Genomic DNA, 27463 nt, shown 5'->3' with positions numbered 1-27463 from the left:
TGTATGTGTTCCCTCCTCTGCTTCTCATACCCAAGGTACTGAGAATTATAAGACGTAGAGGAGTAAGAACTATACTCGTGGCTCCGGATTGGCCAAGAAGGACTTGGTACCCGGAACTTCAAGAAATGCTCACAGAGGACTCATGGCCTCTGCCGCTAAGAAGGGACTTGCTTCAGCAAGTACCATGTTTGTTCCAAGACTTACCGCGGCTGCGTTTGACGGCATGGCGGTGGAACGCCGGATCCTAAGGGAAAAAGGCATTCCGGAAGAGGTCATTCCTACCCTGGTCAAAGCCAGGAAGGAGGTGACCGCACAACATTATTACCACATGTGGCGAAAATATGTTGCGTGGTGTGAGGCCAGGAAGGCCCCACGAAGAAATTTAAACTCGGTCGATTCCTGCATTTCCTGCAAACAGGAGTGTCTATGGGCCTCAAATTGGGGTCCATTAAGGTTCAAATTTCGGCCCTGTCAATTTTCTTCCAGAAAAAATTGGCTTCAGTTCCTGAAGTCCAGAAGTTTGTCAAGGGAGTACTGCATATACAACCCCCTTTTGTGCTTCCAGTGGCACTGTGGGATCTCAACGTAGTTCTGGGATTCCTCAAATCACATTGGTTTAAACCGCTCAAATCTGTGGATTTGAAATATCTCACATGGAAAGTGACCATGCTGTTGGCCCTGGCCTCGGCCAGGCGAGTGTCAGAATTGGCGGCTTTGTCTCAAAAAGCCCATATCTGATTGTCCATTCGGACAGGGCAGAGCTGCGGACTCGTCCCCAGTTTCTCCCTAAGGTGGTGTCAGCGTTTCACCTGCACCAACTTATTGTGGTACCTGCGGCTACTAGGGACTTGGAGGACTCCAAGTTGCTAGATGTTGTCAGGGCCCTGAAAATATAGGTTTCCAGGACGGCTGGAGTCAGGAAAACTGACTTGCTGTAATCCTGTAGGCACCCAAAAAACTGGGTGCTCTTGCTTCTAAGCAGACGATTGCTAGTTGGATGTGTAGTACAATTCAGCTTGCACATTCTGTGGCAAGCCTGCCACAGCCAAAATATGTAAATGCCCATTCCACAAGGAAGGTGGGCTCATCTTGGGCGGCTGCCCGAGGGGTCTCGGCTTTACTACTTTGCCGAGCTGCTACTTGGTCAGGGGCACACCCTGGCTGAGGAGGACCTGGAGTTCTCTCATTCGGTGCTGCAGAGTCATCCGCACTCTCCCGCCCGTTTGGGAGCTTTGGTATAATCCCCATGGTCCTGACGGAGTCCCCAGCATCCACTTAGGACGTCAGAGAAAATAAGAATTTACTTACCGATAATTCTATTTCTCGTAGTCCGTAGTGGATGCTGGGCGCCCATCCCAAGTGCGGATTGTCTGCAATACTTGTACATAGTTATTGTTACAAAAATCGGGTTATTATTGTTGTGAGCCATCTTTTCAGAGGCTCCGCTGTTGTTATGCTGTTAACTGGGTTCAGATCACAGGTTGTACAGTGTGATTGGTGTGGCTGGTATGAGTCTTACCCGGGATTCAAAATCCTTCCTTATTGTGTACGCTCGTCCGGGCACAGTATCCTAACTGAGGCTTGGAGGAGGGTCATAGGGGGAGGAGCCAGTGCACACCACCTGATCCTAAAGCTTTTACTTTTGTGCCCTGTCTCCTGCGGAGCCGCTATTCCCCATGGTCCTGACGGAGTCCCCAGCATCCACTACGGACAACGAGAAATAGAATTATCGGTAAGTAAATTCTTATTTATACCCATAAATTAGCCCATTAGGGCTAAACCTATTTCCAGACATAGATCACCTATCCATTCTAAATCCACTACATTTATACAAAAAAACCTATCCAAAAGATCCTTCCAACTTTCCAGTTACTCCTCAGCTGGCTTAAGATCATAGAGGTTTGGAATGATAGTTATGTCTTCTATATATGTAAATATGTATTCTTGTGTTCATCTCATTCAGAGCCTGCTGCGAGTTACCATCCTGTGCAACAAAATCGATACGAGTATGGATCTCGTGGCTCTGGAGACTCTAGATATAATGGATCTGGCTTAAGTTACACTAGGAAAGACCAATATCCATACAAGCAGCTGAAATCAAAGGGACCTCCAAGACCACCACAACTGCTCTACTGCGAAATCTGCAAAATTAGCTGTGCAGGATCTCAGGTATTAAAGACCATGATTTAATGTTGTTCTGCATCTATAAGGTTCAGATAGGCCAGGGCTTCTCAACCACGGTCCTCAAGGCACACCAAGACAAGGTTTTGAGGCTGACTCTGCTTGAGCACATGAGACTTAATTAGTACCTCAGTTATTTTGATTTAACCACTTGTACTTGAAGCGTGGCCATCACTAAAACATGGACTGATAGTGTGCCTTTAGGACTAAGGTTGGGAATCACTAAGAGAGGCTGTTGTAAAGATCTGGACCAGGCCATGCTACCTGTGTGTTAATGTGAACTAATAAAAACATTCAATTTTAAGAATTCAATTTGCTTTTAGTTTATGGCTTTTTGTTGTTGCTATCTAGCTGTAAACGTACAGTGGCAATGTTCATGTCTTTTTAATATCCGACACAAATCCTGTTCCTCGATCATTCATCTGGGGGACACTGCGTCATTACCTCTGGGTTAGAGTATGGGCTATGGAGGTTCTGCACAAAAACCGCTAAAAGCCGACTCCTCCCCTCTAACACTTCCCAACTCCAGCAGAGCCTCAGTCTAGTTTTTTGTGCCTTGGAGGAAGGCACACTTTTTTTTTTTTTTTTTCTCCTAGGTTTTTAGCTAGGTTTGTTTCTTTAATTTGGATTTTACTTTTATGGGTGCTTAGTCCCTATTACAGGCGACAAACATAGTAACATAGTATCTAAGGTTGAAAAAAGACAATTGTCCATCGAGTTCAACCTATTTGTGGTCTCCTATGAATGATTATTTCTTTTTCATCCACTAGGGGTCACTGGAGTACTCTTGGGATATGGACGGTGCGTAGCAAAGGAAGGCACATTTAAATATTTAAATGAGCAACCCTCCACTTCCCTCCTCCATACTCCCAGGACCTTCAGTGTTTTTATGTGCCTCAAGGAAGCACATCATGAGCTGAAAGCTCACGTTTGATTTAACTTTTTATTCATTTTTGATGATTTTACAGACAATACCTTCCCCACTTACTAAGAAGTGTGGGTCCGGAATTGTACTGCCTCCAGCCGCTGCTGACACGTGGGCGCTTGCAGGAAAAGCACGGCCGTGTCAGCCAGGCAGCATGCGGTCCTTTCCCCACTTACAGAGAAGTGAGGGTCCAGGATTGAGCGGCCATCTCCTCCAGCTGGGTGGAGGAGATTTCAGAGGAGTCGTAATTTTTTTTTTTCACAGGCGCTTTCAGCGCTGCTGCCACAAGACAAGGAGAGACTGCATCGTGCGGTTAGCTTCCACAGCTTCCGCAAGGTTAGTGTACTCCCCCAGTACTGCACGCTTCCAGACACACAGCAGGTGCTGGGAGCGTGGTCTTCCGCCGCTGGCCGCCCGCTCCATGCTCCCCGCCGCTACAGACCCGCGGGGCGCCGCTACATACACCCTGCTGGCCGCCCGCTCCATGTTCCCCGCTGGCCGCCGCTACAGCACCCTGCTGGCCGCCGCTACCTAGACGCCCGTGACTAACTGTTCGCCCGGTGCTCTGGCCGCACGTTGCAAGGGATGATTATCTTAGCGGGAACACACTGATCACAGTGCACTCCCGCTGCACGCTATTCAGCCCAGCCGCGGACAGACAGGCTGCCGCCGCTGGGCTTCTACATCCGTCCCCCGCTGCTCTCCGGCTCCCCGGCTCTCCTCTGCTAGCTATGGCGGTGGGAGAAGGGAACAGCACTACGGCTGCACAGGGAGATCAGGGGGGATGATTATACCGCAGCACGAGGTGCAATGTTATCAAGAATATGCATATTCTGTTAGAACTAAAATATGCATAGGGATTCACTATGGATATTGTAGAGGAAGTATACTACATATCTATATAGGCGGTAATATGTAATGTATGATCTGTTGTAACTAATATTACTGTAAATTGAAAACAATATTGTTTATTTTTTCTTATGCTTAACATATGGTGAAAGCACATGGCACTAAGCACATGGCTGGACACCATTTTAACTCCATTTCCTGGTTCTTTGTCCAGGAATTTTTTTCTGCTGTTCTACAACACTTCCCCACTAGAGGAGCAGGGGTGGTGTTAGGAATTTTCGGTCACAAGAAAGTGTGCAGCAATATTTTTCTAGTTTATGGGCACGTTACTTATCTAAGGGTCCACGTGCACAGTGGGAATACCAGTAAGCATCCGGATATATATCCTAATCCTTTTTGAGCGGCTACATCTAACTGTTTATAACGTAGTCACATGCTCATCTGGAGGGTTATGTATTATCTGTGAGAGCGCTGCGGAATATGTGTGCGCTATTTAAGTAACTGATAATATATAATAAGAAAACAGTACCCATCAAGGGCGCATGCTAACATCGGCTGTGTGGTACAAAAACATTCAATGCCAGACGCAAGGTTCTGAGTTTTGAATGCCACTAAGGAACCTAGTTCAGATGCAAGCGTTCCTATACGATAGAATGCAGCGAGCACCTGTGCGGGTGTGTGTGTGTGTTCATAGTTCTAATTCTATTATTAAGCCATTCAATATACCAGAGGCTATGACGGCATTTCTTGGTGTCAAAACTGTCTTGGTCCCGCCTACACTTAATAACTAGTCAGTGTGGACATTCCACCTATGCTAAAGACAATGGTTATGCTGTAGTTGGGGTTTGGGTTACCGACATTATAGTCGCAGACGTAGTTAATAGCCAGTTCTGGCCTCAAATCGGTTTCGACGGCTTGTTACTTACATTGGTATATCGCCTGAGAATTTACGCATGTCTGCTATAGCTGTCAGCCATGTTAGTTCTCGTAGTCCATCATCACTCTTTGTAGTTGACAGACGCTTTGCGTGGCCTTACACGAAAATGTGTTCTTTACTCCTAAATTAGAACGTTTCAGTTCTTACGTTCCGGTGTGAGAGTCTATTTACAGCCATTGCCACACCAGTTCTTACAAGGAAAACTGCACCAGGGTTCAAATCGTTTAAACCTCAGTCTTTTCCAGTTGTTCTACAACACACGACACGTGCTCGAGAAGGTGGTTTAACCGTCGTTCAGACACAATGGCTGCTGCCAAGCTAATGGCATGGCAAGGTTTTTTAATTGTCTTGTTTCGTCTTTTGGGCAAGCAATTCTTCGGATGTCTCATTCGACATTATTACTGAAATCCACAGATCTGCGGTTACAGATCGGCGGTTACATAATTAGTGTTCAATCACACATAGTTCCATTGTCTACCACCTTTGTTGTGGTTTGTCAAGGCTACATCCAAGACTAGCCGGCCTGTGTCAGAAGACAAAAAGGCAGTTCTGTAGACCGCAATTCAGTGGCTCCTAGATTCAAGGTATTACAATTTTGTTTGTAGTACCGCACCCGGCCGACTGTTATATACCAAAAGTGGCTCAATCAGTGGAATTCATGCGGTCAGTGATTGCAGGTTTACAACCATTGAAATCATATTCGCCCTAGAAGTCAAGAATGCGTTTTTGCGTGTTAAAAATTTTGCCACTACATTTGGCATACTTAGACGTTGGCAGTCCATCATTCAAACTCTCCTGTTTGGTTTCTCATCAGCGCCTCGGGTTGTCATAGGGGTGATGTCTGGGATAAGTTATTCTCAGATCCCGGCTGGTGATAATGGTTCTGTGCTTAGATAATCTTCTCATCACAGCTCTAGTTCAACAAATACTACTAACGTACAATGACCTAGTCAATACGGTGGAGTTGTCAGATTCAAGATATCACTTCTGAATTCGTCTCAATCACTTAAATTCCTAGGAATGATTCTCGATACGGTAGATCAAAGAAATTACCTACCAAAGCATAAAGTACAGACAATTCGTGCTCAAGCCACGCACAGTCTCGGTACATTTGTGCATTCGCCTCTTAGGCACAAGGATGATGGCTTTCGAAACGATTCAGTTCGGAAGATTTCACTCACGTCCTTTTCAACTGGAGGTGCTCGCACAGTGGTTGGGCTCGCATCTGCAGATTCACCACAGGTTGAGGTTGTCGCCACGGCCCAGAGTTTCTCTAATCTGGTGGCTCAAAGTACACAATCTAACCGCAGGAAAACAATTCAGCGCCGGTCATTGGATAGTTCTAATGACGGACTCTAGACTCAGAGGTGGGGGAGCTGTAGTTCAAAATTATCAGCTCCAGAGTCTGTGTGGATCACAAAAGGTTGCGGTCTATAAATGTCCTGAAACTACGGGCAATTTACAATGCGCTACGACAAGCAGTGCACATGCTTCGGTCTCAGTCTGTCCAGGTGCAGTCAGACAACGCGACGACAGTCGCATACAACAAACAAGGAGGAACGAGAAGCCGCATGGCAATGCGGAAAGTAGCTCGAATCCTCATTTGGCCCGAGCATCACCAAGTGATATTGTCGGCAGTGTTCATTCCGGCAGTGGGCAACTGGGAGGCAGATTATCTCAGCCGTCGGGATTTTCATCCAGGAGAATGGGCATTAAATCCAAAGGTGTTTCACATGTTGTTCCAGAGGTGGGGGTACCCTCAACTGGACCTGATGGCATCTCGCCACAATCACCAAACGCCCAGTATGTGTCCAGAACGCAAGATCCAACGGCAGTGGCGGCGGATGCTCACAATCGCGTGGCTGTACAGCCTCGTGTATCTATTTCCACCGTTTCCACTCCCCCCCCTTGGTTGCTAAAACGGATCACAAGAAAGTCCGCCATAGTCATACTAGTAGCGCCTCATTGGTCTCTGAGAACTTGGTTCTCGGATCTCCGCAGACTACTCGCAGGTCCAGCGTACCTCCTTCTTGCTACCGGTAGAGGCAATGGTAAGAAAACAGACTTTCCTCCCGTAGCCTCAGCAATCCATGCGTCCAATTCAGGACCAAACAACTTAACCATACCAGGGCCACCAGCTACTACGTGCAGGTATGTGAGCGGGGCGGCCAGCTTCCGCTGCTGCCCCGAGGTGTTTGTCCGCTCCCCGAGTTAGAACGGCTGCGTTTAACGGGGCGGCTATTGAGACCGCACTCTTAGGAAAATTTATACCAACCATGTTACGAGCTAGGAAGCCGGTTAGGGCAGCTCATTATTACAGAATATGGCGTGCCTATATAGGTTGGTGGGAAGCTCGGAAGTTTCCGACATCATCTTTCAAGTTATTCCGTCTTTTGTTGTTTCTACAGACGGGGTTAGATGGAGGACTGCGTTTATCTACACTAAAGGTGCAGGTATCTGCTTTGTCAATTTAATTTCAAAAACGTTTGGCTCTATTGCCGTCTGTACACACTTTTCTGCAAGGTGTCCTCAGAGTACAGCCTCCATTCATTCCACCTACAGCGCCATGGGGCTTGAAGCTGGTTTAGATTTCTTACAGTTTTCATATTTTGAACCCTTACAACAAGTGAATATTAAGTTTTTCACTTGGAAAACTATTTTTCTTCTAGCCCTAGCTTCGGCAAGTCGTGTTTCAACTTTGGGTGCCTTGTCATGCAAGCCACCGTATTTAATGTTTCATGATAACAGAGCGGATCTTCGGACCAATCCCGCTTTCTTGCCAAAAATAGTGTCATCTTTTCACATCAATTAACCAATAGTAGTTCAATCAACCAATAGTAGGTCCTGTGTTAACAGGAAATAATGAAACTTTGGTTGTGGTACGCGCATTACGCGTTTATGTATCCCGAACGTCTACATTTCGTAGGACGAATACGTTGATGCGGCCAAGCTGGGTTGGCCAGCTTCTAAGCAGAGCTTATTCATATAGATTAAACGGACCATACGTCAAGCTTATCTTCATGCTAGGTTACAGCTGTTTCTATTAGTAACAGCTCATTCCACACGTTCTGTGGGAACTTCATGGGCAGCTGGTCGTGGGGCTTCTACGACGCAGTTTTGCCGTGCGCCTACATGGACAGCAGTGCACACGTTGGTGCGCTTTTACAAGTTTGATACGTTGCGGCATCAGCTTATAGCTTTGGCCGCCTAGTTGTTAACAGGTGCCAAACAGCTCTCCCGCCCACGGGGGAAGCTTTGGTACGTCCCAAGAGTACTCCAGTGACCCCTAGTGGATGAAAAAGAAAATAGGATTTTGGTACTTACCAGGTAAATCCTTTTCTTTGAATCCATAGGGGGCACTGGACGCCCACCCAGAGCAGTTTTACCTGGTTTGTGGTATGTTCAGGGGATCTTATGGTAACACATTCTCACCGACTGGTTTAAACTTTTAAAGTTCTATCGGTTATAGTGTCAACTGTTTAGTTGTCAGTAACGTTGTGTGTCAACTTTATTTCTCTAATGTCCTAGTGGATGCTGGGAACTCCGTAAGGACCATGGGGAATAGCGGGCTCCGAAGGAGGCTGGGCACTCTAGAAAGATCTTAGACTACCTGGTGTGCACTGGCTCCTCCCACTATGACCCTCCTCCAAGCCTCAGTTAGATTTCGTGCCCGGCCGAGGTTGGATGCACACTAGGGGCTCTCTTGAGCTCTTAGAAAGTTATAGTCTTAGAATTTGTTATTGTCAGTGAGACCTGCTGGCAACAGGCTCACTGCAGCGAGGGACTAAGGGGAGAAGAAGCGAACTCGCCTGCTTGCAGCCGGATTGGGCTTCTTAGGCTACTGGACACCATTAGCTCCAGAGGGATCGACCGCAGGCCCAGCCTTGATGTTCGGTCCCGGAGCCGCGCCGCCGTCCCCCTTACAGAGCCAGAAGCAAGAAGATGGTCCGGAAAATCGGCGGCATGAAGACTCTGTCTTCACCAAGGTAGCGCACAGCACTGCAGCTGTGCGCCATTGCTCCTCTCACACACTTCACACTCCGGTCACTGAGGGTGCAGGGCGCTGGGGGGGGCGCCCTGAGGCAGCAATAAAAACACCTTGGCTGGCTAAAATACCTCAATATATGGCCCCAGGGGCTATATATGAGGTAAATACCCCTGCCAGAATTCCATAAAAAAACGGGAGAATAGGCCGCGAAAAAGGGGCGGAGCCTATCTCCTCAGCACACTGGCGCCATTTTTCCCTCACAGCTCGGCTGGAGGGAAGCTCCCTGGCTCTTCCCTGCACAGTAAGAGGGAAAAGAGAGGGGGGGCATTAAAATTGGCACTGTATACAGTATATTATATAAAAGCTATTAGGGACATAACTCAGTTAGTCCCTGTATATATATATAGCGCTCTGGTGTGTGCTGGCATACTCTTACTCTGTCCCCCCAAAGGGCTTTTGTGGGTCCTGTCCTCGTTTAGAGCATTCCCTGTGTGTCTGCGGTGTGTCGGTACGGCTGTGTCGACATGTTGAATGAGGAGGCTTATATGGTGACAGAACAGAGGCCGATATATGTGATGTCGCCCCCTGTGGGGCCGACACCAGAGTGGATGGATAGGTGAAAGGTATTAACCGACAGTGTCAACTCCTTACTTAAAAGGGTGGATGACGTAACAGCTGTGGGACAGCCGGCTTCGCAGCCCGCGCCTGCCCAGGCGTCTCAAAGGCCATCAGGGGCTCAAAAACGCCCGCTCTCTCAGATGGCAGACACAGATGTCGACACGGAGTCTGACTCCAGTGTCGACAAGGTGGAGACATATACACAATCCACTAGGAACATCCGTGACGTGATTCCGGCAATAAAAAATGTGTTATACATTTCTGACTTTAACCCAAGCACCTCTAAAAATGGGTTTTAGGTTTGGGGAGAAAAAACAGGCAGTGTTTTGTTCCCCCATCAGATGAATAAATGAAGTGTGTGAAAGCGTGGGTTCCCCCGTTAAGAAACTGGTAATTTATAAAAAGTTACTGATGGCGTACCCTTTCCCGCCAGGTGGATAAGTTACGCTGGGAGATATCCCCTAGGGTGGATAAGGCGCTCACACGTTTGTCAAAAAAGGTGGCACTGCCGTCTTAGGATACGGCCACTTTAATAGGTACCTGTTGATAAAAAACAGGAGGCTATCCTGAAGTCTGTATTTACACACTCAGGTACTAGACTGAGACCTGCAGATAGTGCTGCTGCAGCGTGGTCGGTGACCCTGTCAAACAGGGATACTAGTTGGCAAACATAAAAACATATTAAAGACGTCGTCTTATATATGGGGGATGCACAGAGGGATATTTTGCCGGCTGGCATCCAAAATAAATGTAATGTCCATTCTGTCAGGAGGGTATTAGAGACCTGTCACTGGACAGGTGATGCTGACTTAAAAAGCGCATAGAGAGCCTTATAAGGGTGAGGAATTATTTGGGGATGGTCTCTGGGACCTCGTATCCACAGCAACTGCTGGGAAGAAATAATTTTACCTCAGGTTTCCTCACAGACAAAGGTACAGTCCTTTCGGCTTCAGAAAAGCAAGCGGGTCAAATGGCGCTTCCTTTCTGTACAGAGACCAGGGCAGAGGGAAAAAAGCTGCACCAGTCAGCCTGTTCCCAGAATCAAGATTCTTCCCCCGCCTCCTGTGAGGCCACACCATGACGCGGGTGCTCCACAGGTGTAGCCAGGTACGGTGGGGGGCCGTCTCAAAAATTTCAGCAATTAGTGGGCTCGCTCACAGGTGGATCCCTGTTTCTTTCAAGTAGTATTTCAGGGGTACAAGCTGGAATTCGAGATGTCTCCCCCCAGCCGTTTCCTAAAATATGCCTTGCTGACAACTCCCTCAGGCAGGGAGGCTGTGCTAGAGGCAATTAATAAGCGGTATTCCCAGCAGGTAATACTCAAGGTGCCCCTACTTCAACAAGGACGGGGTTACTATTCCACACGGGTTGGGGTACCGAAACCGCATGGTTCGGTGTGACCCATTTTATATTTAAAATCCTTGAACACAAAAATTCAAGTTCAAGATGGAATCGCTCAGGGCGGTTATTCCAAGCCTGGACGAGGGGGATTACATGGTATCCTGGGACATCAAGGATGCTTACCTGCATGTCCCCATTTACCATCCTCGCCAGGAGTACCTCAGATTTGTGGTACAGGATTACCATTACCAAGTCCAGACACTGCCGTTTGGACTGTACATGGCACCGAGGGTGTTTTATCAAGGTAATGGCCGAAATGTTGATACTCCTTCAAAAAAAGGGAGTTGTAATTATCCTGTACTTGGACAATCTCGTTATAAGGGCGAAGTCCAAGGAGCAGTTGGTAGTCGGGGTAGCACTATTTTGGAAAGTGCTACAACAGCATGGTTGGATTCTAAACAGTCCAAAGTCACAGCTGGTTCCTATGACACGTCTACTGTTCCTGGGGATGGTTCTGGACATAAACCAGAAATAGTGTTTCTCCCGGAGGAGAAAGCCAAGGAGTTGTCATCTCTAGTCAGAGACCTCCTGAAGCCAAAATAGGTAGCGGTGCATCATTGCACGCGAGTCCTGGGAAAAATGGTAGCTTCCTACGAAGCAATCCCATTAGGCAGGTTCCATACAAGAACTTTTCAGAGGGACCTGTTGGACAAGTGGTCCGGATCGCATCTTCCGATGCATAGGCTGATAACCCTGTCTCCAAGGACCAGGGTATCTCTACTGTGGTGGCTGCAGAGTGCCCATCTTCAAGAGGGCCGCAGGTTCGGCATACAGGACTAGGTCCTAGTGACCATGGATTCCAGCCTTTGAGGCTGGGAGGCAGTCACACAGGGAAGAAATTTCCAGGGACTTTGGTCAAGTCAGGTTATTTCCCTACACATAAATATTCTGGACCTGAGGGCCATTTACAATGCCCTGAGGCCGGCAAGGCCTCTGCTTCAAAACCAGCCGGTACTGATCCAATCAGACAACATCACGGCAGTCGCCCATGTAAACCAACAGGGCGGCACAAGAAGCAGGATGGCGATGGCAGAAGCCACAAGGATTCTCCGATAGGCGGAAAATCATGTGTTAGCACTGTCAGCAGTGTTCATTCCCGGAGTGGACAACTGGGAAGCAGATCTTCTCAACAGACACGACCTCCACCCGGGAGAATGGGGACTTCCTCCAGAAGTCTTCCAATAGGATTGTACACCATTGGGAAAGGCCACAGGTGGACATGATGATGGCGTCCCGCCTCAACAAAAAGCTATAAAAGATATTGCACCGGGTCAAGGGACCCTCAGGCGATAGCTATGGACGCTCTGGTAACACCGTGGGTGTACCAGTCGGTTTATGTGTTCTCCCCTCTGCCTCTCATACCAAAGGTACTGAGAATAATAAGAAGGCGAGGAGTAAGAACGATATTCGTGGATGGCCAAGAAGAGCTTGGTACCCAGAACTTCAAGAATTTATATCAGAGGACCCATGGCCTCTGCCACTCAGACAGGACCTGCGGCAGCAGGGGCCCTGTCTGTTCCAAGACTTACCGCAGCTGCGTTTGTCGGCATGGCGGTTGAACGCCGGATCCTGAAGGAAAAGGGCATTCCGGAGGAAGTCATTCCTACGCTTACTAAAGCCAGGAAAGAGGTTACAGCAACTCATTATCACCGCATATGGCGAAAATATGTTGCATGGTGTGAGGCCGAAAGGGCCCCAACAGAGGAATTTCAACTAGGTCGATTTCTGCATTTCCTGCAAGCAGGAGTGACTATGGGCCTTAAATTGGGTTCCATTAAGGTACAGATCTCGGCTCTGTCGATTTTCTTTCAAAAAGAACTAGCTTCAGTACCTGAAGTTCAGACATTTATAAAAGGAGTGCTGCAGAGTCGGCCCCCGTTTGTGCCTCCTGTGGCACCTTGGGATCTCAACGTGGTGTTGAGTTTCTTAAAATCACATTGGTTTGAACCACTAAAAACCGTGGATCTGAAATATCTCACGTGGAAGGTGGTTATGTTATTGGCCTTGGCTTCTGCCAGGCGAGTATCAAAGTTGGCGGCTTTGTCTTGTAAAAGCCCTTATTTGATTTTCCATATGGATAGGGCAGAATTGAGGACTCGTCCCCAGTTTCTCCCAAAGGTGGTGTCAGCGTTTCACCTGAACCAGCCTATTGTGGTGCCTAGGCTACTAGGGACTTGGAGTTCTCCAAGTTGCTAGACGTTGTCAGGGCACTGAAAATATGTTTCCAGAACGGCTAGAGTCAGAAAATCTGACTCGCTGTTTATCCTATATGCACCTAACAAGCTGGGTGCTCCTGCTTCTAAGCAGACTATTGCTCGTTGGATTTGTAGTACAATTCAGCTTGCACATACTGTGGCAGGCCTGCCACAGCCAAAATCTGTCAATGCCCATTCCACAAGGAAGGTGGGCTCATCTTGGGCGGCTGCCCGAGAGGTCTCGGCTTTACAACTTTGCCGAGCAGCTACTTGGTCAGGGGCAAACACGTTTGCAAAAATTCTACAAATTTGATACCCTGGCTGAGGAGGACCTGGAGTTCTCTCATTCAGTGCTGCAGAGTCATCCGCACTCTCCCGCACGTTTGGGAGCTTTGGTATAATCCCCATGGTCCTTACGGAGTTCCCAGCATCCACTAGGACGTTAGAGAAAATAAGAATTTACTCACCGGTAATTCTATTTCTCGTAGTCTGTAGTGGATGCTGGGCGCCCATCCCAAGTGCGGTTTATCTGCAATACTTGTACATAGTTATGGTTAACTAAATCGGGTTATTGTTGAGCCATCTGTTGAGAGGCTCTATTGTTTCATACTGTTAACTGTGTTTCATATCACGAGTTGTACGGTGTGATTGGTGTGGCTGGTATGAGTCTTACCCGGGATTCAAAATCCTTCCTTATTGTGTACGCTCGTCCGGGCACAGTACCTAACTGAGGCTTGGAGGAGGGTCATAGTGGGAGGAGCCAGTGCACACCAGGTAGTCTAAGATCTTTCTAGAGTGCCCAGCCTCCTTCGGAGCCCGCTATTCCCCATGGTCCTTACGGAGTTCCCAGCATCCACTGCGGACTACGAGAAATAGAATTACCGGTGAGTAAATTCTTATTTGTTGTCAGTTATTTTATAATGTAAGTAATTCTCCATTGTTCACTTCTCTGTCGCTCCTATTCGGCTCAGTAAAAAACACTGAAGGTCCTGGGAGTTTGGAGGAGGGAAGTGGAGGGTTGCTCATTTAAATATTTAAATGTGCCTTCCTTTGCTACGCACCGTCCATATCCCAAGAGTACTCCAGTGCCCCCTATGGATTCAAAGAAAAGGATTTACCTGGTAAGTACCAAAATCCTATTTTTGTATAAAATTTTGACTGATGATGACTGCCGTTAAGTTTACCCCTCTTTTTTATAATAACAATAGTGCGTGACTATGCCCCGTGACCCTGGATATCCTTATCCATTAGGAATTTATCTAACCCATTCTTAAAGGTGTTGACTGAGTCGGCCATTACAACTCCCTCAGGCAGGGAATCCCAAACACGTATTGACCTTACCGTAAAAAAGCCTTTACGCCGTATTGTGCGGAATCTCCTCTCCTCTAACCTGAGCGAGTGTCCACGAGTTCTCTGTGTTGATCTAACCAAAAACAGGTCCTGCGCAAGATCTGCGGTGATCGCGCTGGATTGAAAATTATGTGGGTCCCAGGGACCCATCATTTATAAAATTTGGGGTCCCTCTTCATTGTTTTTGGGTCCCATCATAAATTATTGCTGTTAAATCTGTTAAATGGCTATCAGACCTCTCTAAATTCCCTGTTAATACAGCTCAGCCTCTCCATGTGTCCTGGCATTAGTTCACTCTACATTACCCTAAAATGCCCATTAGACATCCCCTTCTATAGCGACACTGCACATACAGTATATACACCACCCAGGTGACACGCCCCCCTTCTACCCAAGCTAAAGAAAAATAAGACATGGCTGCAATGAGGGCCTAATTCAGTCCTGATCGCTCGCTAGGTTTTTTTTGCAGCGCTACGATCAGATAGTCGCCGCCTACAGGGGAGTGTATTTTAGCTGTGTGCAAGTGTGCAATCACATGTGGAGCCGAGTGGTACAAAAAAAACTTTGTGCAGTTTCTGAGTTGCTCAGAACTTAATCAGCCACTACGATCACTTCAGACTGTTCGGGGACCGGAATTGACGTCAGGAGCCCTCCCTGCAAGCGCTTGGACACGCCTGCGATTTTCCAACCACTCCCTGAAAACGGTCAGTTGCCACCCACAAACGCCTTCTTCCTGTCAATCTCCTTGCGATCGGCTGTGCAAATGGATCCTTAGTAAAATCCATCACATAGCTACAATCCGCTTTGTACCTGCGCGACACGCCTGCGCATTGCTGTGCATGCGCACTTCTAACTTGATCGCAGCGCTGCAAAAAAACGATAGCGACCGATCAGGTCTGAATGACCCCGAGTGCCGTGGCTTTGCTCACTCCACAGACGTGTTTACCCCACATGCCCCTTGTGTGCCCTAAAGGCACCCATTGCCTAACGGACATGCTGCATACACAGCAACATGTTCCCCACTACACAACGTTGCTGTGCTACATAACTCCCTGCATACACCACTGCACTACAGTCCCCCTATACGCTACACTACTTTCCTGCACTACATCATGTCCTTCTGTATGCTGCAATATATTACTACACAACATTTCTGCACTATTATTACACTACATTACCCTATAATCCACACTGCATCCCCCTCATACACTGCACTACATCACGACTACACTACATTCCCCTCTTTATGCTGCACTACATCCCCCTCATATGCTGAACTACATCACAACATTATATCTCCCTCTATACAGTCCACTACACTAAATCACTGCAGTTCACTACAGATTAACATTATCATTATCCCTCCAGATAACTTCCCTGCTCCTCTGTCCTGTGTAGCTCCAAAAGGGTAGAATGAGGGGATCTGGTCAGGATCCCAGCAGTCAGGATGCCGGCTGTCAAAATTGCGATGCCGGAATCCCTACACTTGTCAGAATGTCGGCACCGGTTTTCTCCATCATGGAGAGGGTCAGTAACGGATTATAGTGGATTATAAATCTGAAATGTGTGGCGCCAGGAACTGAATCTAGTAATTACATCACCTGGCACCAGGAAGAGGAGAGCAACCGCGTAATACCCTCCCATTGTGCTGATATACAGGATTGAAGAGGAACTCTGTTCTGATCTTCAAGGAAGGATCTTAATATTTGAATATCTGACGATTTCATACAAAATTAACATTCAAATACTTATCTCGTAATACCCCGGACATCTGCATTTTGTGAACTGTCTACCGGTATCCCGATCACACTAGAAGAGGGGGGGAGGGGGGGGCAGGGGGAGGTTGGGTTTAGGATGTGGAGGGAGGGTTAGGCTGCGGGAACGGGTGGTTTTATATAGGCTGCGAGGAGGGGGGTTTAGGCTGCGGGAAAGGGGGGGGGTTAGGCATCTTATACAGTTGGATGCAGCGGTCGGTATTCTGACCGCCGGCATTTCAGCTCCCAACCCAGAATGAGGGCACAAGGAGGATTGAGTGGAAAGAGGGGGAGCAAATTAGAATTGGGGTGACAGGGTGGAGGAGAAGGAACAGGAGTGATCAGATTAGAATAGAGCGGCAGGTTAGAGGGGAGGAGTGTGGCACTGTAGAGGAGATTGCTATCCTAATTGCTATCCACTCCTAATTGCTATCCCTCCCGTGAACTTTCTCCTTAGCAGACAGGAGGCAGCGTCCCCTTGCTGGTTAAGTAATCCGCTATCGTACACCGGTGGCCGGGGAGAGCTTTGACACCATAAGGAACAGGCTCCTTACTCTCCCCGCGGCTGCTATGATGTTGCCATGGCAACCGCAGTGCGCCAGATGACCATGTTCCCGGGGGGGGGGGGGGTACTAGTGGGGGGGTTATATCTGTTTTTTTTTGTCTCCTCCACTCCAACAGCCGTCTCTCCCCTCGCCGCCCGCAGCCCCCACAAGATGTGTCTTTATTTGGAGATGCTGGAAAGCAGCGCAGCCGCCGCGCTCCTGCATGACTGACGCACACGGATCTGTGTCAGGCCAGCTCCCTACAGCAGCAGGTAAAGTCCTCGTGTTCTGCCTGATGCCGTGCTCCCGTGCGGAGCAGAGGGTGAGAGGAGGGACGGAGATCACACTCTAGTCTCCATGGTTTCCTCCCCTTCCTCTGCAGTTGGAGAAGGAGGCTGATTGACAGCACAGGACAGCGCTGCTGATTGGTCAGAGCGCGTCCTGATGGACCCAGCGGTTTTTTATTTTCGGGTCCCCACCATCAATTATCGGGTAAAATATGCGCTATAGCGCGTTTTTGCGAACACTGATCTGTATATTGTCCCCTTATATATTTGTAGATGTTGATCATGTCCCCTCTTAATCTCTTTTCCAGTGTAAACATGCCTAGTCTTGCAAGCCTTTCCTCGTATTCCAGCGTCTCCATACCCTAAATTAGTTTGGTCGGCCGCCTCTGAACCTTTTCTAGCTCCAGGATATCCTTTTTGTAGTATGGTGCCCAGAATTGAACACAGTATTCAAGGTGTGGCCTCACAAGTGATTTATATTACGGGAGTATAATACTCTCGTCCCTAGCATCAATTCCCCGTTTTATGCATGCTAATATCTTATTAACATTCCTTGCTGCAGTCCTACTTTGGGTACTACTGCTTAGTTTGCTGTCTATGAGGACACCTAAGTCCTTTTCCAGTACAGAATCCCCTAATTTTACCCCATTTAGTAGGTAGGTTATTTTTGTTCTTGTTACCACAGTGCATTACCTTACACTTGTCTGTATTGAAGCGCATTCTCCATTTCTCTGCCCAAGCTTCTAATTTAACTAAGTCATTCTGAAGCGACTCGGCATCCCCCTCCGCATTTATAACTTTACACAATTTGGTATCATCTGCAAAAATTGACACCATGCTCTCTAGACCTTCTGTTAGGTCGTTAATGAAAATATTGAACAATAGCGGTCCTAATACTGAGCCTTGCGGCACACCACTTAGCACTTCAGTCCAATTTGAAAAAGATCCATTAACCACAACGCGCTGCTCCCTATAATCTAACCAGTTTTTGACCCAAGTGCATATTGTGCTTCCTAGCCCTGTTTCTTGTAGATAAGTCTCATGTGTGGTACAGTGTCGAATGCTTTGGCAAAATCTAAAAAGATTCCATCCACCTCTTTACGCTGATCTAGATTTGCGCTTACTGTTTCATAAAAGCCAAGTAAGTTGGTTTGACAGGATCTGTCCTTCATAAACCCATGTTGATTCCTTTTAATGACCTTATTGACTTCAAGGAACTTCTGAATACTAGCTCTTAAAATACCTTCCAATACTTTCCCCACTATAGATGTAAGACTAACTGGTCTATAATTACCTGGTTCAGCTTTACTTCCCTTTTTGAATATAGGCACTACTTCCGCTATACGCCAGTCTTTGGGAACCTTACCTGATATTACTGAATCCTTAAAGATCAAAAATAGAGGTTTTGCAAGTTTAGAGTGAAGCTCCATTAGAACCCTTGGGTGAATACCATCGGGACCTGGTGACTTTTTAATCTTTAAATGTTTTAATCGGTCACAGACTACTTACTCGCTTAAATAAGTACCTATCAGTGGGATATTCTCATTATTGAGTTTGTGTTAGTCCCTGAATTGGGTCCTCTCTAGTAAATGCTGTTGAAAAAAACTAATTTAGTGTGTCCGCTATGTCATTATCATTTTTGCTTAAGACTCCCAACTTGTCTTTTAAAGGGTCTATACTGTCCTTCTTTAATCTCTTGCTATTAATGTATTTAAATAATTTTTTGTGATTCGGTTTGCTTTCCTTTGCTACTAGTTTTTCAGTTTCTACTTTAGCCTATCTTATTTCCTTTTTGCATATTTTTGTTACAGTCCTTATAGATAGCAAATAAATAAAGCAAATAAGATAAGCAAATAAAAAAGATTTATAGCAAATCTTGCTATAAAATGTTTTGCCAGTATTAACTGATTGTTCCATTTCATAGACCTACAAAGAGCATTTAGAAGGACAGAAGCACAAGAAAAAGGAGGGAGCACTAAGTTCTGCATCCTCTTCTCAGCCTAATTTAAAGGCGGTTCAAACACCATTCCATTGCAATCTCTGTGTTATATCGTGCACTGGAGCAGATGCCTATGCTGCACACATAAAAGGAGTCAAGCATCAGAAGGTAATCCTACTTATTGTACGTGGTATTTTGTTAAAAAAAAGGCCAGCCAATTATGTTAAACCTGGCACCTGAAAGTATGTAATGCACACATAGTTGCATGTCGCACATAATTTCCTTTTCCTCTAAACCAGGAGTACACAACCTTTTTCTAGTACGAGGCCACATAGGAGATCACACTCATTGAAGGGGCCACAGTGAAACTTCACTTGCTTATTCATGTAAAATACATTACTATTGAAAAGGCCTTTTAGCATTATTAAATGTCCCTAAAGAAACAGAAATGTGTGCAATGGTACAGAGCGGATGGTGCAACCATAGCATGGCTGTCGTCATCCCCCGTAACAACACATTTCCTCTGCTCTACAGCAACACCATCACAACCCCATAGCAACACAAGCTCCTGCACACTTCTACTGCTCTCCCCTCTTTGGCTCCACCTACTGTAGGGTCAGTAGCGGTGCTATCACAAACTTTCAATCCTGAGGATCTTAGAGAACAATTGGGCTTCATGTGACATAAGATTTAGGGTGATAGATATAGATATATATATATATATATATATATTTATATTTTATACATATTTTATACAATAGACTTTTAATAAAAGTGGACTTGTGTACTTTGCATGCAAAAGAGTGTTTAGCTCTGATTATGGTAATGAAAATTGCACAAAATTCTCAAGTTATCTTGTTGACATTCAAAATGTCAACAATCATAAAATCGACACCACAATATTGACAGTTATGATTTTTACTAAGTAGAAATGTTGACATGGAACATGTTCACATCTGCAGAATGTTGACTTTCACAATGTCAACGTGAAACGTCAGCTTTCTGCAGACAGTCACTGTTCGGTACAGGAGGGTAGGGTTTTGTATAGGCACTAAGGGGGAGGGTTAGGGGTGTTACCTCCAGAACTGCTGTAGGATGAACCTGAGGTCCTCATGATGACACTGCCAGCCCCGGAAGACACCGCTAGGAAACCAGGAACTTTGGCAACATTCTAATACTGTCAGTATGTCACCACTGTCTATTTGGGTAATGTTGACAAAATATACCACACCCATTAAATACATTCTTACCTGGCCTACATGCAGTGGCTCATTCTCTCAGAGGATAACTAGAGCAATGAGTTGGAAAGCACTTGGTGGCAATCTCGCAATATAATGAATACATCATCACTGATCGCGCTGAGGGAAAAAAATTGTGGGTCCCAGAGACCCCTCAAGAAAATAAATTGGGGTCCTATTCCACTGTTTCTGAGTCCCATCACATCTTATAAGGGGTAGCTTAGGCAGTGCTGGTGGCAGGAGCAGTCAAGGGGCGTAAGGGCTAGCAGCAGTTGGGTAGCGCTGGGGGAAGAAGCAGGGAGAAGTTGGGGTAGAGGTGAGTAAGGGCAAGCAGTGCTGGGGGAAAGGTAAATAGGTGGGGCAGTACTGGAGCAAGGAGGTGCTTAGCGACAGGCAGTGCTGGGGGCAGGGAGGGGATTAGGGGCAGACAGTGCTGGGAGTGTGGAGGTGGTAAGGGTAAATAGCAGCTGGGGCAGTACTGATGGGAGCAAGGTGGGGGTTAGGGGTAGGGAGGGGGTAATGGTAAATAGCATCTGGGGCAGTACTGGTCGGGGCAAGGAGGGGTTTAGAGGCAGGCAGTGCTAAAGGTAGGGAGGGGCAAAGCGTAGATAGCAGCTGGGGAAGTACTGGTGGGGGGGTTAGAGGCATGCAGTGCTGGGGGTAGGGAGGGTATATAACAGCTGGGGCAGTACTGTTGGGGGCAAGGAGGAGGTCAGGGGCAGGCAGAGCTGGGTGTAGGGAGGAGGTAAGGGTAGATAGCAGCTGGGGCAGTTCTGGGTGCAAGGAGGGGGTTAGGGGCAGGCAGTGCTGGAGGTAAGGAAGGGCTTGACAACTGCAGACTGATCCTCCGAGGATATACAAAGCCCAGTTAATACCATCTGATATACAAATGCTGCTGAAGGGAAAGACAATCCCACACTTCTGCACACAATTATTTTAATAGTAAACCAGGCTACATGTTTATGTTGGGAGGTATGACACTGGAAGTCAATTCACAGGTTCCACAAAGATTGCTACAGTGATAATGAGGAGACAACTCCAGTGCAGCACCAGTGTGGAATAGAGATAAGAGAACTCACCCCTGTCTGAGCTCCCCAGGACAGCACAGTCAGATGATGGACATGAAGTAATCACTTAGAATAGCGGTGTGTAACAGAAGCATGGTGAAGTGTGCGGCGCTGGTTAAAGCTGTACGGCCAGCCCTGGCACTGTGTGTGCGCACCACAGTCACTGCCCCCGGGCAGCAGTATAGTGCATAGTCTGGATTCCGTACAGCAGCAAGAGCGGTTACACAGCGCTGCGACAGGGCATGTCGGGAAAGGCAGGGGGACGCCGGTTGCTAGGATACCCCCCGTTACAGTGTTGCCCGGGGCAGTAGTCAGTCCGTGTAATGGGACGTAGAGGAGCGGGTCCCACCGTGCCCACTGACTGCTGCCTTACACCTACTACGTATACTGCTTTCCTTCATTAATAATGCACAGCAGGCGCCTGTAGGGAGTGACTGGGGGCCGGTGATGGAAGGCGGCATGTGCTCAGATGAGCGCGTCCTGTGGGACCCACTCATCTTCAAAACATGGGTCATCGTCACCTATTTTGGGGTAAAATACGTGTTTTTGCGAACACTGCATCAGTTTCCCAACTTCTGTCCTCAAGGCACATAAACAGTCCAGGTTTTAAAGATTGCCATACTTGAGTACAGGTGACTTTATTAGTGCAACCTAAAGGTCAGTGGAAAAAGGGGGACAGACAGCAAGCGTTAGAGACCCTTGGCAATTGGAAATTACAGTGTTGACATAGGACTATCCACATTAAAACAATCAACTACCCAATGGGAAAAATAACTAAGTGGAAGTTCTACCTGAGAGTATATAAAATGACTAATAGTAACCAAGAAAGAAAAGGATCTCTTCTATTAGGGGCATTCAATGTCTACAATTCTTACTTTTATTCAGTATGCATTAAAAGATTAAAGTTTATTCATGGAATTCAAAAACCTCAAAACAATGGTTTCCCAAAAAAGGTGCCACCTAGAAAAGTGAAGGAAAGGGAGGAAGATAAGAAAGGAAAACACAGTGAAAATATAGGGGGAGAAATAAAATGTGACACACAAGTACAGTGAATGAACACAATTATGTTTGACAACCACAGTAAAATGACAGAACTCGTTGCAAGTTAGAAAACAACATTCCAAAAGTGCCAGGTAATCACATGGCAAGTAGAAAATGTGTGCTTCCTATCACATAAAAAAAAGTGCACTACATTCATCAATTAAAGGAGAAACAATACTGCATGTCCTTAAAAACATAACTGACTATTTTATCCGCACAAAACTTCTCCGAAATTTAGTTTTATTACTTACTGAAGTTTAAAAAGTTTTTACAATTAAAATATTTTTTTTTTAAATATATATGTAGGGGGTATTGTACCCCCCCCAGTTATAATTCTATCCTTAATGCTGCTGCCGGTCTCGTCTTCCTCACCAAAAGTACTACATCCACCTCCCCGCTCCTGCAGGAGCTTCAATGGCTACCCTTCCCATTCAGAATCCAATTCAAGCTTCTCACACTCGCCTACAAAGCCCTCACCCACTCTTCTCCCTCTAACATCTCTGACCTTATCTCCCTTTACACTCCCACCTGTCCTCTTTGCTCTGCTAATGCACGTCATCTCTCATGACAACTGCTTATCTCCTCCCACTCCTACCTACAAGATTTTGCATATGCTGCTCCCTATCTCTGGAATTCTCAACCTCTCCCCATCCGACTCTCCACCTCTCTACAAAACTTCAAACAGGCTCTGAAGACCCATTTTCTCTGACGTCCTAGTGGATGCTGGGGACTCCGTAAGGACCAAGGGGAATAGACTGGCTCCGCAGGAGACTGGGCACTCTAAAGAAAGTTTAGGTACTATCTGGTGTGCACTGGCTCCTCCCTCTATGCCCCTCCTCCAGACCTCAGTTAGAATCTGTGCCCGGCCAGAGCTGGGTGCTCCTAGTGGGCTTTCCTGAGCCTGCTAGTTAAAGAAAGTATTTGTTAGGTTTTTTATTTTCAGTGAGCTTCTGCTGGCAACAGACTCACTGCTACGAGGGACCGAGGGGAGAGAAGCAAACGTACCTGTTCACAGCTAGGTTGCGCTTCTTAGGCTACTGGACACCATTAGCTCCAGAGGGTTCGAACACAGGCAGCTGTCCTCGATCGTCCGTTCCCGGAGCCGCGCCGCCGTCCCCCTCGCAGAGCCAGAAGAACAGAAGCATGAAATCGGCGGCTGAAGACTCCTGTCTTCATTTAAGGTAGCGCACAGCACCGCAGCTGTGCGCCATTGCTCCCACAGCACACCACACACTCCGGTCACTGTATGGTGCTGGGGGGGGGGGGGGGGGCCCTGGGCAGCAATTGAAGTACCTTTTGGCATTAACTACATATATTATACAGTCAGGCACTGTATATATGTAAAATCCCCCGCCATTTTTTCTCACACAGAAGCGGGACAGAAGCCTGCCGCTGAGGGGGCGGGGCCTTCTTCCTCAGCACACCAGCGCCATCTTCTCTTCACAGCTCCGCTGGAAGGACGCTCCCCAGGCTCTCCTCTGCAGTATCCTGATACAAGAAGGGTGAAAAGAGAGGGGGGGCACATAAATTTAGGCGCAAATTTGTATATACAGCAGCTACTGGGTAAACACTGAGTTGTAGTGTAATCCCTGGGTTATATAGCGCGGGGGTGTGTGCTGGCATACTCTCTCTGTCCAAAGGGCCTTATGGGGGAACTGTCTTCAAATAGAGCATCCCCTGTGTGTGTGGTGTCGGTACGCGTGTGTCGACATGTCTGAGGTAAAAGGCTCCCCTAAGGAGGAGATAGAGAAAATGTGTGAGAGGGTGTCTCCGTCGACAACGCCGACACCTGTTTGGATATGTGTAAGTGCTAAGGTGAGTTTATTGCACAAACGATTAGAGAACAGACAGGAAATCTACCTATGTCTGTCCCTATGTCACAGAGACCTTCAGAGTCTCACAGTGCTCACTATCCAAAATAATAAACACTGATATCAACACGGAGTTTGGCTCCAGTGTCGACTACGATAATGCAAAGTTACAGCCAAAATGGCTGAAAGGTATTCAATATATGAATATTGTAATAAAAGATGATTTGCATAACACTGATGACTCATTTGTCCCTGATACAAGGGTACACATGTTAAGGGGAAGAAAGCTGAGGTAAATTTCCCTCCTCTCATGAGGAAAAAGAGCAGGAATCTCCAGACAAGAAACTGCAGCTTCCCACAAGGAATTCTCAGGCAGTATCCTTTCCCCACTAGGGCCAGGATGTGATGGGAATCTTCCCCTAGGGTGTCACGTTTGCCCAGACGGTAGCACTAGCTGTTCTCAGGGATCCTGCAGATAGCGTGCACATTCTAGTACACTACTCAGACCGGCTATTGTGTCGGCATGGGTTTATAGCGCTGTGGCAGCGTGGACAGGTACCTTATCAGCATGGATTGAGACCCTAGTATGTATATGTGTGTGTGTATATGTATATATATATATATATATATTGAAGATGCTGTCTTAAGAGATAGATATATATCTCCTATATATTTGGCTACAACTGTGACTTTGTGCCTGCCTGTAATGCTGGGCGGAGTCACAGGGCTGGCCGGGGCGGACCCACCTACTTCTGACCAGTGCCCAGATGGAGAGCCACGCAATCCAGCCACCATCATCACAGGGAACCACCACTGGGCGGACACCCCACTCAGCACGGTACCACACACCCCTCCCTTGCTTTCCCCGCCACACACAGACGCTCACACCCCTAATGACACCTGCTAATCGCACCCCTCACCCCAACCACACTCCCCTAACCCCCCTCCCCAGCTCCCACCTGCAGCTTCTCACCACCCGCAACACGGGAGCCAGCCAAACCCCCCACCTCGAACCAACACTGGCAGCCTCCACTCACCCCCCTCCCCACCTTTCACATGCAGCCAGAGGACGGGCACCAAAGCAGCGCTGCAAATACCACCACCGCTGCCTGCCTCCGCCACCCTCCCTCCCCAGCAACCTCCTCCACTCTGTCAGCGCCCGCACCACGGAAACCTTCCGCACCCCGAACCCTAATTCAGCACTGGCGCACTCCGCTAACCCCCCTCCCCAGCTCCCACCCGCAGCACGGGAGCCGCCCGCTCGCCCCACCAACACTGGCAGCCTCCACTCACCTCCGTCCCCATCTCCCACCCGCAGCACGGGAGCCGCCCGCTCGCCCCACCAACACTGGCAGCCTCCACCCACCTCCGTCCCCAGCTCCCACCCGCAGCACGGGAGCCGCCCGGTCGCCCCACCAACACTGGCAGCCTCCACTCACCTCCGTCCCCAGCTCCCACCTCTCACATGCAGCCGGAGGACGGGACCCGAAACACCGCCGCAAATACCACCACCGCTGCCTGTCTCCGCCACCCTCCCTCCCCAGCAACCTCCTCCACTCTGTCAGCGCCCGCACCACGGCAACCTTCCGCACCCCGAACCCTAATTCAGCACTGGCGCACTCCGCTAACCCCCCTCCCCAGCTCCCACCCGCAGCACGGGAGCCGCCCGCTCGCCCCACCAACACTGGCAGCCTCCACTCACCTCCGTCCCCAGCTCCCACCCGCAGCACGGGAGCCGCCCGCTCGCCCCACCAACACTGGCAGCCTCCACCCACCTCCGTCCCCAGCTCCCACCCGCAGCACGGGAGCCGCCCGGTCGCCCCACCAACACTGGCAGCCTCCACTCACCTCCGTCCCCCGCTCCCACCTCTCACATGCAGCCGGAGGACGGGACCCGAAACACCGCCGCAAATACCACCACCGCTGCCTGTCTCTGCCACCCTCCCTCCCCAGCAACCTCCTCCACTCTGTCAGCGCCCGCACCACGGCAACCTTCCGCACCCCGAACCCTAATTCAGCACTGGCGCACTCCGCTAACCCCCCTCCCCAGCTCCCACCCGCAGCACGGGAGCCGCCCGATCGCCCCACCAACACTGGCAGCCTCCACTCACCTCCGTATCCAGCTCCCACCCGCAGCACGGGAGCCGCCCGCTCGCCCCACCAACACTGGCAGCCTCCACCCACCTCCGTCCCCAGCTCCCACCCGCAGCACGGGAGCCGCCCGGTCGCCCCACCAACACTGGCAGCCTCCACTCACCTCCGTCCCCAGCTCCCACCTCTCACATACAGCCGGAGGACGGGACCCGAAACACCGCCGCAAATACCACCACCGCTGCCTGTCTCCGCCACCCTCCCTCCCCAGCAACCTCCTCCACTCTGTCAGCTCCCGCACCACGGCAACCTTCCGCACCCTGAACGCTAATTCACCACAGGCGCACTCCAATAAACCCCCCTCCCCAGCTCCCACCTGCAGCCTCTCATCAATCCCAGCACTGGGCCTGCACGCACCCCCCAGATCCACCCACCACATCCACCCTCCGGTAACCACCCTCCCCAGCTCCCACCTCTAGCCTCTCATCACCAAGCGCATGGGGGCCACCCGCACCCCACCCCGCCTCATCCAGCCCCAGCTCCCACCTCCAGCCTGTCATCACCCGCAGCACGGGAAACACCCGCACCCCCCACCCCTACCCACCAAAGGCTGCCTCAGCTAACCGCCCTCTCCAAATCCCATCCCCACCCTCATCACCCGCAGCACGGGGGCCACCCTCACCAATGCTCCCTGCCTCCACCAACCCCCCTCCCCAGCTCCCACCTCCAGCCTGTCATCACCCGCACCACCGGGCCTGCCCGCACCCACCACCCCGACCCACCATAGCCAGCCTCTGCTAACCCCCTCCCCAGCTCCCACCTCCAGCCTGTCATCACCCACAACACGGGAGCCACCCGCACACCGACCCAACACAGCCAGCCTTCGCTAATCCCCCTCCCCAGCTTCTACCTCCAGCCTCTCGCATCACAGCACCACGGCAGCTGCCCGCACCCCCACTCACCACACCCACCCTCCCCTAACCCGCCTCCACAGCTCCCACCTCTCACATGAAGGCGGGGGACGGGAGACGCAATACACCTGCATCAACGCTGCCTGCCTCCACCACCCCACCTCCAGCCTCTCGCATGAAGCCTAGGACTGAAGGCCCAATACACCCGCACCACAATCCAGCACAGGCTGCCTCCGTAAACACAACTCCCCAGCGCCCACCTCCAGCCTCTCACATAAAACGCTGTTTGGAACCGCAGCACACACTCCTTCTGCATCCCCCCTGCACACCTCCCA

General features: G+C 48.9%; 1 protein-coding gene across 4 annotated transcripts in view; it reads left to right on the top strand.

Annotated features, from left to right (window-relative positions):
• The window catches only part of ZFR2 (zinc finger RNA binding protein 2), a 463201-nt gene that overhangs the window by 81611 nt on the left and 354127 nt on the right, over nt 1-27463 (top strand). For all 4 annotated transcript variants that reach the window (XM_063914849.1, XM_063914848.1, XM_063914847.1 and 1 more), the window contains exons 4-5: nt 1964-2169; nt 18955-19137. In XM_063914849.1, the coding sequence (XP_063770919.1) occupies nt 1964-2169; nt 18955-19137 (389 nt within the window). The remainder of the gene's footprint in view (nt 1-1963; nt 2170-18954; nt 19138-27463) is intronic.

Source organism: Pseudophryne corroboree, chromosome 1 (genome assembly GCF_028390025.1).
Source record: "Pseudophryne corroboree isolate aPseCor3 chromosome 1, aPseCor3.hap2, whole genome shotgun sequence".
Classification (NCBI taxonomy): Eukaryota; Metazoa; Chordata; class Amphibia; order Anura; family Myobatrachidae; genus Pseudophryne; species Pseudophryne corroboree.
This window is presented reverse-complemented; position numbering and strand designations above follow the sequence as displayed.